General features: G+C 44.1%; 1 protein-coding gene across 1 annotated transcript; it reads left to right on the top strand.

Annotated features, from left to right (window-relative positions):
* The first annotated feature begins 418 nt into the window (after positions 1-418).
* LOC120929571 (tubulin alpha-1B chain) lies at positions 419-12,558 on the top strand. Its single transcript, XM_040341161.1, has 4 exons — positions 419-528; positions 3,454-3,676; positions 3,761-3,909; positions 11,383-12,558. Exons 1-4 carry the CDS (start codon positions 526-528, stop codon positions 12,361-12,363), a joined length of 1,356 nt encoding a protein of 451 aa, XP_040197095.1. The 5' UTR covers positions 419-525; the 3' UTR covers positions 12,364-12,558.
* The last annotated feature ends 1,561 nt before the right edge of the window (positions 12,559-14,119 follow it).

Genomic DNA, 14,119 nt, shown 5'->3' on the forward strand with positions numbered 1-14,119 from the left:
TTCAGGCCATACCCCGTAGCCCATGTTGCGGTAGGTCCCCCCTGGTCGGTATATCTCCCTCAATTCTATTCTATATCTTGTGAGGTAAAGGTGACATCGTCTTAGTCCCTCTATTTCCCCCATTCTTAGTCAGGTACAAGCGCCTGCCCTCTCCACAACACCCGATAGTACCAATAGGCTGCCTTAACCTGCGCTGAGTGTGCGCTCGTGGTGTCGGTGTGAGGCGCAGTCGGTAGCCGCTCTCCATCCATTGATGGAGAGGCCGCCATATTGTCGCATGAGGCGGTAGTGAGAGCAGACACATTCACATTCATACACCTCACTCCAAGCCTTCTTCCAATCAGCACTCCGCCTGCGCTACATTAAAATAATCTATGCCGACGTCACCGCCCAGGCTATAAAAAGCGACCTCCGCATCCCATCTCTTCATTCTGTTACTTACATCCACTCGTAGCTGCTGGATAAAGTAACGCCATTTTTTTTATTTTTTAATTCTTACTCTTCGCGGACTCCTCATCCTCAACCATGGTGAGTGTGACGGGAGGTTTCTGTGTGAGTGCCGGTGTGTGCGGTGATGTCCCCCCCCCCCCCCGTGTGTTATCATTATCATGACCATGGCCGTGATTGAGGGCAGCGGCCGCGCGCACGGCACAGACAATTAGTCCAGCGCTGGGGGTGGATATGCGCGTGCTCGTCTGATATAGGATGGATGGATGGATGGTCCTCTAGGATAAGAGGAAAGGTGGTCACACCATTCAGAACTGTTCTAATGGGATAGCCTAGTGATGAACTGGTGGGCATTTGGTTGGGATGAGTGCACTGGTCCCCCTTTACTGTGGGATTTATCCTATTCCTAGCTTAACATGGGTGTCACTCTATTGTGTCTGTGATGGTACATTGTACATTGGAGGTCCCTTTATCAGCAGATCCTCCTCCTCCATTATGATGATGATGATCCTATGTGTAGAGGATGAAGTGGAAGCGAGACCTTACAAGAGGAACCTGCAACACCCCTCCCCCACATTGTTATTCTTTTGTATCCTAGGTTATCATCAGAAACAATTGTGTACTCTCCAGGATACTTTCTTATTTGCACAAACCTACAAGCTTTTGGGGGTGTCCCCCCTTCTAAAAGGCCCAAGCAGTACTAGAATCTTCTATGGTAAATTAGTACTGCTTGGATCTTGAAGGGGACACACCCCAAAAGCTTGTCCTGACAAATTGGATGTTAGTGCAATTAAAACAAGTATCACAGACAGTATTTGTTATTGTTGCAAGCACACTAATATGGCTACAATCACCTCAAGATGGGTTATCTTCAAAACACAACCAGAACCCAGCGTTGTCCTGCCATAAAGCACATCGGGTCCTCTGCCACCATTGTTGAGAGCCAGCTGTCTCTTCCAGGGTTCTTGCCTGGCTACAGTTGCCACCTCATCCCTTTAAAACAGAACACATATGAATTACACAGGTTCTGAGGCTAATTTAATGCAAATAAGGCACCAAGTGAGTTTAATTACCTCCTTAATTAGCCACAGAACCTGTGTAATTAATATGTGTTCTGTTTTAAAGGGATGAGTTGGCAACCCTATGCCCGGTCCTTTGATTATGCATGCACAATATGTTCTATGTAGCCCCCCCTAAGCCTCCTAGGACGCGTGGCTCAAGTATCCCAGGAGGCTTTGGGCATCTGAAGAGGAAGCTCAGATTGGGCTCTCCAAAAGAATAAAAAAAAATGAGATCTGCAGTTTCATCAAAGGACGCAGTAGTAGTTGTCAAAGTGTGAATGTCTGCTTTAATTATGTCCTTTTTACCGTTGTGGCTTCTGCCTCTAACAGCACGTGATGCATGCACAATGTGTTCTACATAGCCCCTGAAGCCTGCTAGGGTGTGTGATATACAAGTAACCCAGGAGGCTCTGGGCAGCTGTCAATGCCAAGCAGAAGCTAGGGTTGGGCTCTTCTAAAAAAATGGCTGGGTTCACACTGCAGACGGATGCAGCTGTCCCTGTTCTTATAAGGGCCACATTTTTGCCTGAATTCGGCCCTAAAGATGCACAGGACTCCTGTACAAGCCACTCCGCAGCCGCAAATTCGCATGACAGAGAGCCGGTCACAATCTCCTGTCATGCAAATTAGATGCAGGGAAATGGCATCCAATTGGCACTAGTGTGAACCTAGCCTGAAGAAATAGATCTGCAGTTTCATCAAAGGAAGAAGTAGGAGTCTTCAATGTTGTCTTTAATTAAAGTGGAGGTTCACCCTTAAAAAAAAATTCTGACATCACATGGAGTCGCGCCATCCTACCGACAGAATGCCGGTATTTTTTTGTTTGTTTTTTCAGCACATACCTCGTTATCACGATTTTCACCCCCGGCAATCCCACGGGATTGGGCGTTCCCAAGCACTGCCTGTGATTGACAGGCTTCTGAGCGGCGCATACTGCGCGTCACAGGTTGCCGAAAAAACCCGAACGTCGGTGCGGCTCTATACGGCGCCTGCGCACCGACGTTCGGGTTCTGTCGGCAACCTGTGACGCGCAGTATGCGCCGTTCGGAAGCCTGTCAATCACAGGCAGTGCTTGGGGAACGCCCAGTCCCGGGGGGGGGGGGTGAAAATCGGGCTGAGAAAAAAAAAACAACCACCGGCATTCTGTCGGTAGGATGGCGCGCCTCCATGTGATGTCAGAATTTTTTTTAAGGGTGAACCTCCACTTTAAGGTCATTCTACCATTGTCTTCTGCTCCTAACAGCATGTGATGCATGCCCAGTGCATGCCCCCCCCCTCCGAGGTTGTATGACACATGTATCCCAGGAGGCTTTGTGCAGCTTGGGATGCCAGGCAGAAGCTCGGACTAGGCTGTCAAAAAAAATAAAAATAGGATCTGCAAAGAAAAGAGTAGTAGTCGTCAAAGGAGTAAAGGTCTGCTTTAGTTAGTCTTTGTACAGGTGTGTCTTCTGCCCTTAGAGACTGGCGCTAGACCACATAGTGGATGCCTAGAGGGCGGCACTGGTTTATGACTTTGATGCTGAGACAGACAACAGCTGCTGGGTGGAGCAAAGCAATTCCGTAAAATGAGTACTTGTGAAGAAAGCGATCCATCACAAAGGATAATCCTGATTCATTTGAAAGCCTCTTGCAGATGTTCCTCTTTCGTGACCAGGCGGATAACGTGTGGGGGTGGAAGCTGCTTGCAGGCTCCTTTATGGAAATGTGGAATAACGTCAGCTGACTGCAGAGGGTGTGATTAGCCTTCTTACTGCTTCTGAATATTCAGACCTGCTTTTACAGTGTTAGTGACGGGTCTGAACAAAGATATTTTTAGGAAATAAAATTCAAATTGCTCAGCACCATTACCTACACACATCATTTCATAGGTATAACATTTATTGGTGCAGGTTTTACACTTTACAGCCTATTGCCATTAACTATTTTACTTTCTTCATCTTTGCAGCGCGAGTGCATCTCTATACACGTTGGTCAGGCTGGTGTGCAGATTGGTAATGCCTGCTGGGAGTTGTACTGCCTGGAACATGGTATCCAGCCTGATGGGCAGATGCCCAGTGACAAGACCATTGGAGGAGGGGACGATTCCTTTAACACCTTTTTCAGTGAGACTGGAGCTGGCAAGCACGTCCCTAGGGCTGTGTTCGTGGACCTGGAACCAACAGTCATTGGTAAGTTCTGATTGGTGTTAATTTTCTTCCTTTAAATATATGGTCAAACCCTTGCCTAACACATGTACCAAAATGTTATCACAGATGAAGTACGAACTGGAACATATCGTCAGTTATTCCATCCAGAACAGCTAATTACAGGCAAGGAAGATGCAGCCAATAACTATGCCCGTGGTCATTATACAATTGGCAAGGAGATAATTGACTTAGTTCTGGACAGGATCCGAAAACTGGTAAGTTCAGGTCTATAGATCTGTCCATTTTAATGTCCTTGATGTGCCTGTGACTGATAGAAGAATTTATATTTTTTGGATATCTTATAGTAACCATTAACCACTTCAGCCCTGAACCATTTTGCTGGTCAATGACCGGGCCACTTTTTGCGATTCAGCACTGCGCCGCTTTAACGGACAATTGCGCGGTCGTTCGATGTGGCTCCCAAACAAAATTGGTGTCCTTTTTTTCCCACAAATAGAGCTTTCTTTTGGTGGTATTTGATCACTTCTGCGGTTTTTATTTTTTGCGCTATAAACAAAAGTAGAGCGACAATTTTGAAAAATAATTAATATTTTTTACTTTTTGCTGTAATAAATATCCCCCAAAAATATATATAAAAACATTTTTTTTTCCTCAGTTTAGGCCGATACGTATTCTTCTACATATTTTTCGTAAAAAAAAAATCACAATAAGCGTTTATTGATTGGTTTGCGCAAAAAATTATAGCGTCTACAAAATAGGGGATAGTTTTATGGCATTTTTATTAATATTTTTTTTTACTAGTAATGGCAGCGAACAGCGATTTTTTTTATTGGTACTGCGACATTATGGCGGACACTTCGGACACTTTTGACACATTTTTGGGACCATTGGCATTTTTATAGCGATCAGTGCTATAAAAATGCATTGATTACTATAAAAATGCCACTGACAGGGAAGGGGTTAACAATAGGGGGCGAGGAAGGGTGAGTTCTAACTGTAGATTGACTAGTGGACTGACTAGGGGAAATGACAGATCGCTGTTCATACATTGTATGAACAGACGAACAGTAATTTCTCTCCCTGACAGGACCGGGAGCTGTGTGTTTACACGCACAGCTCCCGGTTCTCGCTCTGTAACGAGCGATCGCGGGTGCCCGGCGGTGATCGCGCCCGGCGGGCACGCGCGTCGGCACCAGGGGCGAGCAGGGGGCGTGCACGCGCCCCTAATGGCTGCAATGCGAAATTACGTATAGCTACGTGATTTCGCGCAGCCGAGCCGACCTGCCGCCGTATAACTGCGGTGGCTGGTCGGCTAGTGGTTAAAAGCCATGCATTAATATGCACAAACCATTAGTTAACTATGCATCCAGCTACATGTAATTTGAAGATATGTGCAACCTGGTACATGGTCCGGTTATTTAACCACTTCAATACCGGGCTTTAAAACCCACCTCCTTCCCGGGCCTATTCTGGCACTTCTTTCCTACATGTACAAATCCTCATTCTTTTGCTAGAAAATTACTCAGAACCCCCAAACATTATATATGTTTTTTTAGCAGACACCCTAGGGAATAAAATTGCAACTTTTTATCTTGCACCGTATTTGCGCAATCATTTTTCAAACGGCTTTTTTTTGTAAAAAAAATGGTTTCATAAATTAAAAAATAACAAAACAGTAACGTTAGCCCAATTTTTTGGTAAAATATGAAAGATGATGTTACGCCGAGTAACTAGATACCTAACATGTCACGCTTTAAAATTGCGTACACTCATGGAATGGCGCCAAACTTCGTTACTTAAAAATCTCCATAGGTGACACTTTAAGATTTTTACAGGTTGCCAGTTTAGAGTTACAGAGGAGGTCTAGTGCTAGAATTGTTGCACACGCTCTAACGCACGCGACGACACCTCACATGTGTGGTTTGAACGACGTTTACATACGTGGGCGGGACTTACGTGTGCGTACGCTTCTGAGCGCGAGCTACCGGGGACAGGGGCATTTTAATTTTTTTATTATCATTTTTTCTTTTTTCTTTTACTTATTTCTTTATTTTTTACACTTTTTTTTACACTTTTTTTTTTTTCAATCGCTTTTATTCCTATTACAAGTAATGTAAACATCCCTTGTAATAGGAATATGTGTGACAGGTCCTCTTTAAGGAGAGATGCGGGGTCAATAAGACCCCACATCTCTCCTGCAGGCTGGAAAGAATGAGATCGTGAAAAAAAATTCACAGATCTCATTCAAACTAGCCGCAATTGCGGTTTGTTTACTTACGGGGACCCGGGCGTGACGTCATCACATCGCGCCCGGGCCTCCGACGGTCATAGAGATGACTGGTGACCAGATGGTCACCAGTCTTCTCTATGGCAAACATCCGGCGGACGGCGATCATCTCTCCGGGCCCCGGTGGGACGGGAGAGCCCGGAGAAGCACCGGATGGCGGGGATGTCCCCTCCCGCCGCCTGTAAGAACGATCTAGCGGCGAAACCGCCGCTATGATCGTTCTTACGGTGCGCAGGATCGCCGCCGCTAAAAAATGATATCTCAATGATGCCTCCGGGTGCAGGCATCATTGAGATATCCCCCCGCAAAGCCCATCACGTCATATGACGTCCACCCAGGATAACAGGTCCCCGTTTTTGACGTCATATGACGGCGTGCGGGTGTGAAGTGGTTAAACAACTTTTCTCATCACTAGTATAAAGTAAATGCAACATTGTTTGGGACTCATATGTATCACATTCTTTGGAATTCTGAGCATGAATAAATGGATCCTTGATATGCTATTTGTGTGCATCTGAGCAAATGCGCTGAAAACAGATGGTCATGTAGGGAGCCAGTCAGAGATTCCAGGCTTGATGGGCACCAACAGCCAAATGTTTCCAAAGATTCCTAGACAGGCAGTCCCCGGGTTACAAACAAGATATGTTCTGTAGGTTAGTTCTTAAAGTGGAGTTCCACCCTGAAAAAAATGTTTACTCCAAAAATGAAAAAAATAAAAATAAAATGAAAAAAAATAAAATAATGTTTTACTTACCCGAAATAGCTGTTGCTATGCGGAAGTCCTGAATCTGCCTCTTCATCCTCCAAGGTGGATCCTCTTATTCGTCCTACACTCAGTTTCTTCTTGTGAATGGGGTGCGCTGCATTCTGGGAACTGTGTGTATCCCAGAAAGCAGCCGGCCCATTCACAAAGCGCCGCGCATGCGCAGTAGGAAACGGGCAGTGAACCCGCACGGCTTCACTGCCTGTTTCCCATACTGTGGATGGCGGCGCCTGGAGCTGCCAGGATCGAGGATCGGCCTCGGCGGGGGCCGACATCGCTGGCTAGGACAGGTAAGTGTCCTTATTAAAAGTCAGCAGCTACAGTGTTAGTAGCTGCTGACTTTTAATTATTTTTTTTATTTTTTACCGGACCTCCGCTTTAAGTTGAATTTGTGTGTGAGTTGGCACAGGTGTAACTCCCGCAAAAAAAATTACGTTAACACCGCTGTAATGTTTGTTTTGCTGTCTGTGCCCCTCTTCAGGAGATTTCACCTCACTTTTTGTCCATGTGCCAATTGAATTTTGAAAATTTTGGGTTGTTGTGGAAACAAGGATTGGTGATAAAGCTTCAGCGGAGATGCTTTTTTTCCATAATAACTCTTAGGCCGCGTACAGACGAGCGGACCTGTCCGATACAGACGAGCGGACCTGTCCGATAAAAACGGTCCGCGGACCGTTTTCATCGGACATGTCCGCTCGGAGATTTTGGTCTGATGGTTGTACACACCATCAAACCAAAATCCCCGCGGACAGACGGCGACGATGACGCGGCGACGTGCGCGAACCCGGAAATTCAATGCTTCCACGCATGCGTCGAATCACTTCGACGTCATGAGCAGGTTCTACTGACCATCGGACATGTCCGGCGGACATGGTTCCAGCGGACATGTTTATTAGCATGCTAAGAAACAGTTGTCCGCTGGAAACCTGTCCGGTCGGCCGGAAAATTGTCCGGTCGGCCCTACACACGACCGAACATGTCTACGGGAACTGGTCCGACGGACCAGTTTCAGTGGACATGTTCGGTCGTGTGTACAAGGCCTAACAGGAGTGAATTTCCCTTCCCAGGGGTAGATTTCCTCTCACGTCCTCTTGTCTCCCTCTGTTTGTAAGTATGAGTCATATGTAACTTAGGGACTGCCTGTAATCCCTAAAAAAAAAAAGAGGTCAGCCCAAAAGGGCATCACTTGCATACAGAGCTGCACGATTAATCGTTAAAGAATTATAAAGATTCTACTCCCCTCCCAATCTTAAAACATTTCCAGATTCTATGTAACAAATGAAGAGAGTTCTCTGCTCACTTCTGACAGCTGACAAAAAATAAATAAAAAATCTAGGCAGCATGCTAAGTTTATCTCAACATCAGAGATGACGTTGTAAACATTTGGTTCTTAGATCAAAGGGATGAACTTCAGTCTGTAAATTAGGCAGGGTGAATTTGATTTAAATCACTACCTGTTTCCCCAAAAATAAGACCTACCCTGAAAATAAGACCTAGCATTATTTTCCAGGAGGGCTGCAATATAAGCCCTACCCCGAAAATAAGCCCTAGTTAAAAATGCTTGTAAAATCCTCTAAACCACTATATTACAGTAGTATATAATGTACAATGTGTGTGTTTCTGTAATATAATTGCGGGGAAGAGAGCTCCGGCGGGTAACAGACGTGCAGAGCGGCGCTATAACAAATGTATTTGGCACAATTATATTACAGAAACGCACACATTGTACATTATATACTACTGTAATAGAGTGGATTATAGGATTGTACAAGCATTTTAACTCAGTTCACACTGGGTATTCCTGACAGGCAGGGAGGGAGAGGGGGAGAGAAGACAGCACATTACATGGTAAGACCTACCCCGAAAATAAGCCCTACTGTGTCTTTTGTTGGCATAATTAATATAAGACCCAGGCTTATTTTCGGGGAAACACGGTAGTAAAAAGACTTGATTTAAAGGTTCACTATAGGAAACATTTTTTTTACTGAAATGACTGTTACAGGGTATAGAGACATAATAGTTAACTGATTCCTTTTAAAAACGATAAAAAAATAGATACAAATCAATCATATAATGTACCTGTAGTTTTTTAGTTTCGTTTTTGCATTTAGTTTCGTGTTAGCACGTTATGCTGTATCTGTGCTGGACAGTGCCATAGAGCAGTATTGGTTTGAAAACTAAACCAAAATCTCCCAGTACTGTGGTGATCAGGAAACAGACAACCAGGAAGTGTCCAAAACAAAGGAGAATTACAGCAACATCAGAGCAAAAACGAACAATAAGGACATGAAACCAGGACTGCAGTAAGGTAAAGGAAGCTATTTAGCAAAAAAAAAAAAATGTCCTTTAGTGACCCTTTAAACCATAATTTTTTAAGAGCAACTGTCGATGGTGATGTGGCAGAGACACAACAATGTGAGGGACGTGGTGGCAGCAGGTGAATGGATACTCGCTAACAGGCGCTGCCATGATAGATCTGAAATGACAGGTGGTCTTCAAATGTAAGGACTCATTCTTGCTGGTAGTTAGAATCTTTAATATTTGCAAGCCGAATGAAGGTTTCCTATTTAGAATATTAAGCGGTTGGGTTAGTAAAACAGCGATATCAGAACCGATTCAATTATACAGTTTGTAGTGTACATAGATTTGCAAAACAATGGGATAAAGTAATATTCCTGAAGTATGTTTTATCTCATGGTTACTGTGAAATTGTGTGAATGCATCAATGCAGTGCATGTTATCTCAGCTCGCAGAGCTTGGATTCATTAAATGAGTTTACCAAAAATGTAAATATTGCAGAATATACAGCCTCATGCTACATAACCAAGCTCCATTTCATGCTGAATAAACTAAATTATTAATGTATCCTAAATAAAAAAAAAACTATCTTTAGATACATTTTTACTCCAAAAGCATTTTATTAAAATAAATTTGATAAATCAAAAAAATCTATTTAAAGCGGTGGTTCACCCTCAATAACAACATTCTACCATTAAATCAAGCATAGTAGCGCGAGGTACAGTATGCCTTATTTATTTTTTTGGCCCCGTACTCACTGTTTAATCCCGGAGATAAGTTTCAGGCTCCCCGCAGGGAATGGGCGTTCCTAGTCAGAGGGGACAATGATTGACGGCCAGCTATTGTGCGTCACGCCTCCTGAGTAGGACTCGGCTCTTCACGGCGCCTGCGCACAGACATCGGAGCTGACTGCGCAGGCGCCGTGAAGAGCCACGTCCTATTTCCGCTATTTCCGTGAGGCGTGACGCGCCATAGCTGGCCGTCAATCATGTTCCCCTCTGACTAGGAACGCCTACTAGACTGAAACTTATCTCCGTGATTAAACAGTGAGTACGGCGCAAAAAAAATAAATAAAGGCATACTGTAGCTCACGCTACTATGCTAGATGGCATGTTAGAAAAAATATATATTTTTTTTTAGGGTGAACCCCCGCTTTAAATAAATAAAAATCCGATTTTATCATTAAAATTAAATCATTGATTTATATCCACCCTGAAATGAGGTCAGTTTAACCACTTAAAGGCTCAACCCTTTTCTGACATTTGTTGCTTACAAGTTAAAGTGGAGTTCCGGCCACAATTTCATATTTAAATATAAATACCCCTGTAATACACACGCTTCATGTATTCTAGTAAAGTTAGTCTGTAAACTAAGGTCCGTTTTGTTAGGTTGTTACAGCATTTAGACACTTTATAAAATAGAAATTGACTGGGGCCATCTTAAGTGTGGGCATCATGAAGCCAGACTGTATGACTTCCTGGATTTCAGCCTCGCACATACACTGCTTGTGCAGCACTGAGCAATAGGTTTCAGATCAGGTTTCAGCACCTGTACTGTCCAAGTCACATGATTCTTCGAGACTGGGGAGTGCACAGACTCCTGGAAAGTTACACCCACTACATTCCCAGGAGTCTGTGCGGTGTAGGTTAGGAAGCTTAAGCACCTAGGTGCAAGAAGAGGGAAGATTAACTATTCTGCCTAGCAACAACACTTTGAAGGCATCTAAAAAAAAAAAAAAAATTCTTAAAGGACTAATGACATTTTTTTAAAACTACTGATGTAATGTTATATTTATGGGTGGAACTCCACTTTAAAATTAAAAAAAAAATGTTTTTGCTAGTAAACTGGAACCCCCAAACGTACATATATTTTTTAGCAGAGACCCTAGAGAATAAAATGGCGGTTGATGCAATATCTTATGTCACACTGTATTTGCGCAGCAGTCTTTTTGAAAAAAATACACTTTGATGAATAAAAAAAAGAAACAGTAAAGTAAGCCCAATTGATTGTTTTGTATAATGTAAAAGATGAAGTTGCGCTACGAGAATCGTGGTCTTTATTCAAACAAAATAAATCATGATTCTCGTTTTAGCCAGAATCGTGCAGCTCTACTTGCATACCAGGTATCCTCATTCTATACTCTATAGTTTTAAGGCAAGAGGAAGTTGTACAAAATGTGATCAACTAAACATTACCAAAGTCATGTTAGAAGTTCTTCTAATGTAGTTTCCATTAAATAAGATAAAGCCATTTGAGCAGGTTTTCTTGTAGCACAATAGCAATGGATTCTTTCAGGGCATTTTCAGTTCATTTATTTGTTCTTTGTTACATGCAGCATCTCTTTATTACCTGTCCTAACCTGTCAAATGTATTCTACAGGCTGACCAGTGCACAGGTCTTCAAGGTTTCCTGGTCTTCCACAGCTTCGGTGGCGGTACTGGGTCTGGCTTCACCTCCCTGCTGATGGAACGTCTCTCTGTTGATTATGGAAAGAAGTCCAAGCTGGAATTCTCCATCTATCCAGCTCCCCAGGTTTCAACAGCAGTTGTTGAGCCCTACAACTCCATCCTTACCACTCACACAACCCTGGAGCACTCTGACTGTGCCTTCATGGTGGACAATGAGGCCATATATGACATCTGCCGTAGAAATTTAGATATTGAGCGCCCCACCTACACTAACTTGAATCGCCTTATTAGTCAGATTGTGTCATCTATTACAGCTTCTCTCCGATTTGATGGAGCCTTGAATGTAGATCTGACAGAATTCCAGACCAACTTGGTGCCCTACCCTCGTATCCACTTCCCTCTTGCCACTTATGCCCCAGTTATCTCAGCTGAGAAAGCCTACCATGAGCAGCTCTCTGTAGCTGAGATCACTAATGCTTGCTTTGAGCCAGCTAACCAGATGGTGAAATGTGACCCACGTCATGGTAAATACATGGCTTGCTGCCTGTTGTACCGTGGCGATGTGGTGCCCAAAGATGTTAATGCTGCTATTGCCACAATCAAAACTAAGCGTAGTATCCAGTTTGTAGACTGGTGTCCTACTGGTTTCAAGGTTGGTATTAACTATCAACCACCAACTGTGGTACCAGGCGGTGATCTGGCCAAGGTACAGCGTGCTGTCTGCATGCTGAGCAACACCACTGCTATTGCAGAAGCCTGGGCTCGATTGGATCATAAGTTTGATCTTATGTATGCCAAGCGTGCCTTTGTGCACTGGTATGTGGGTGAGGGTATGGAGGAGGGAGAGTTCTCTGAGGCCCGTGAAGACATGGCTGCCCTGGAGAAGGATTATGAGGAAGTTGGTGTAGATTCTGTGGAAGGTGAGGGTGAGGAGGAAGGTGAAGAGTATTAAACCAGATCTTGTTATGTTATAGGCATGTGTTTTACCCATTCTCAGCTGAACACCGAAGCTTTTTAAGCAGAATGCCAAATCTTCGAGTTGGTATGAAAAACGACAATCTGCTTTAGTTAACTGTTACAATATGCAGGCGTGTTTTTCCATAATTGTAATTGTATGAGATCTGGAATAAAATGTTTTAAAAAAAAACTGTTGGTTTTCTTCTCTTATTTTCAGGATAACCATACATTGCTAAACAATATTATTTTAGTACCTTGGTCAATGTATTATCAGATGCCTGCTTACTTTGTCAGTTCTTATACTAGTATATTAGATACTACAGGTTTGTACTAAAATTGACTAGCAAGGGTACTATTAGTTTCTCTTTTTGTGTATACAGTGGGTGAAAAATAATCATTCGAGCCCCTGCAGATTTTGTTTGCCCACTTACAAAGAAATGAAGGGTCTATAATTGTTATCATAAGTGTATTTTATTTCCAAATAACAGTTTTTTTATTTTCGAAAAAAAGGACAGTACAAAATATGGCAACATATCTGGTGTAAGAGAAAAGAAGAGGTACACAATTCCAGCTTAATGTGCTTACACAGTGGTTTCATAGTTATTCGTACTTCAGTCAGTAGCTTGTATAATAACAGGATTCAAACAAAAGAGAGAAAGGAAAGAGGAGGTGGGGCGGGAAGGGGGGGATGGGTGAGTGGGAGAGGCAAGTGGAGAGGGAGAGAAAAGGAAAAGAGAAAAAAGAAAAAGGAGAGGATAGAAAAAGGGAGAGAGGAGGGTGAGAAGCAGGCAAGAGGGGTGGGTGTTGTAGTATACCTCGGTGGTCTGTCGTCGGCTCGCGGCGGGTCCTCCCTCACATGCCACCTCTCCCAGACAAGGTCATGATCCTCCAGTTTGTCCCGTATCCTAGCCGTCATTTTTTCCATGAGTTCTACATCCTTGACCCTAACGTAGAGGGCCTCTTGGGATGGGGGCAACGGTTTCTTCCAGTTTAGTGCTATCAAGCACTTTGCCGCCGTGATAATGTGTCTTAACAGCTTCTTATAGGGTTTGGCTATGCGAGGTTGGGACAGGCCCAAAAGGAATAGTTTCGGGGAGAGGGGTATGGGCACCTCCAGGAGGCGGGTCAGGAGCTCTCGTGTCTGAGTCCAGAACGGGACAATCAAGGGGCAGGCCCAATATATGTGAAACAGTGTGCCCCTAGCTTGGTTGCATCGCCAGCACCGGTCAGAGGTGGAAGGGTAGATCTTATGGAGAACGTCCGGGGTCAGGTACCAGAAAAACAGCACTTTGTATGCATTCTCCTTATAAAGGGTACAGATAGAGCTTTTGGCCGCCTGTCTCCAAACCGCTCCCCACTCCTCCTCTCAGAGCACCTCCCCAAGCTCCCTCTCCCATCGAAGCATATAGGCGTGTTTACCGTTTTGTTGGAAGGAGTGTTCATTTAAAATTTGGTATATGTCTGATATAAGGCCCCTTCGAGCTGTGCCCTCTAGTATAATGCGCTCAAATGGGGTTGGCTTCGAGAAGAGGAGCCGAGGGGCTACTGTGTGGGCGTAGTGGCGAATCTGTAGGTAGCTGAAGAAAGCTGGTCGTGGAATGTCATGTTTGGCTTGAAGATCAGCGAAGGAGTGTAGGGTGCGGGACCTGGGATCTACTAAATGGCCAAAATGAAATAAATTTCGCGAGGCCCAGGGCCATGACATCGGGTGGGTGAGGCTTCTCGGTACTTTAGGGTTATAGAGAAAGGAA

The sequence above is a fragment of the Rana temporaria genome, chromosome 2 (assembly GCF_905171775.1).
Source record: "Rana temporaria chromosome 2, aRanTem1.1, whole genome shotgun sequence".
Taxonomy (NCBI): Eukaryota; Metazoa; Chordata; class Amphibia; order Anura; family Ranidae; genus Rana; species Rana temporaria.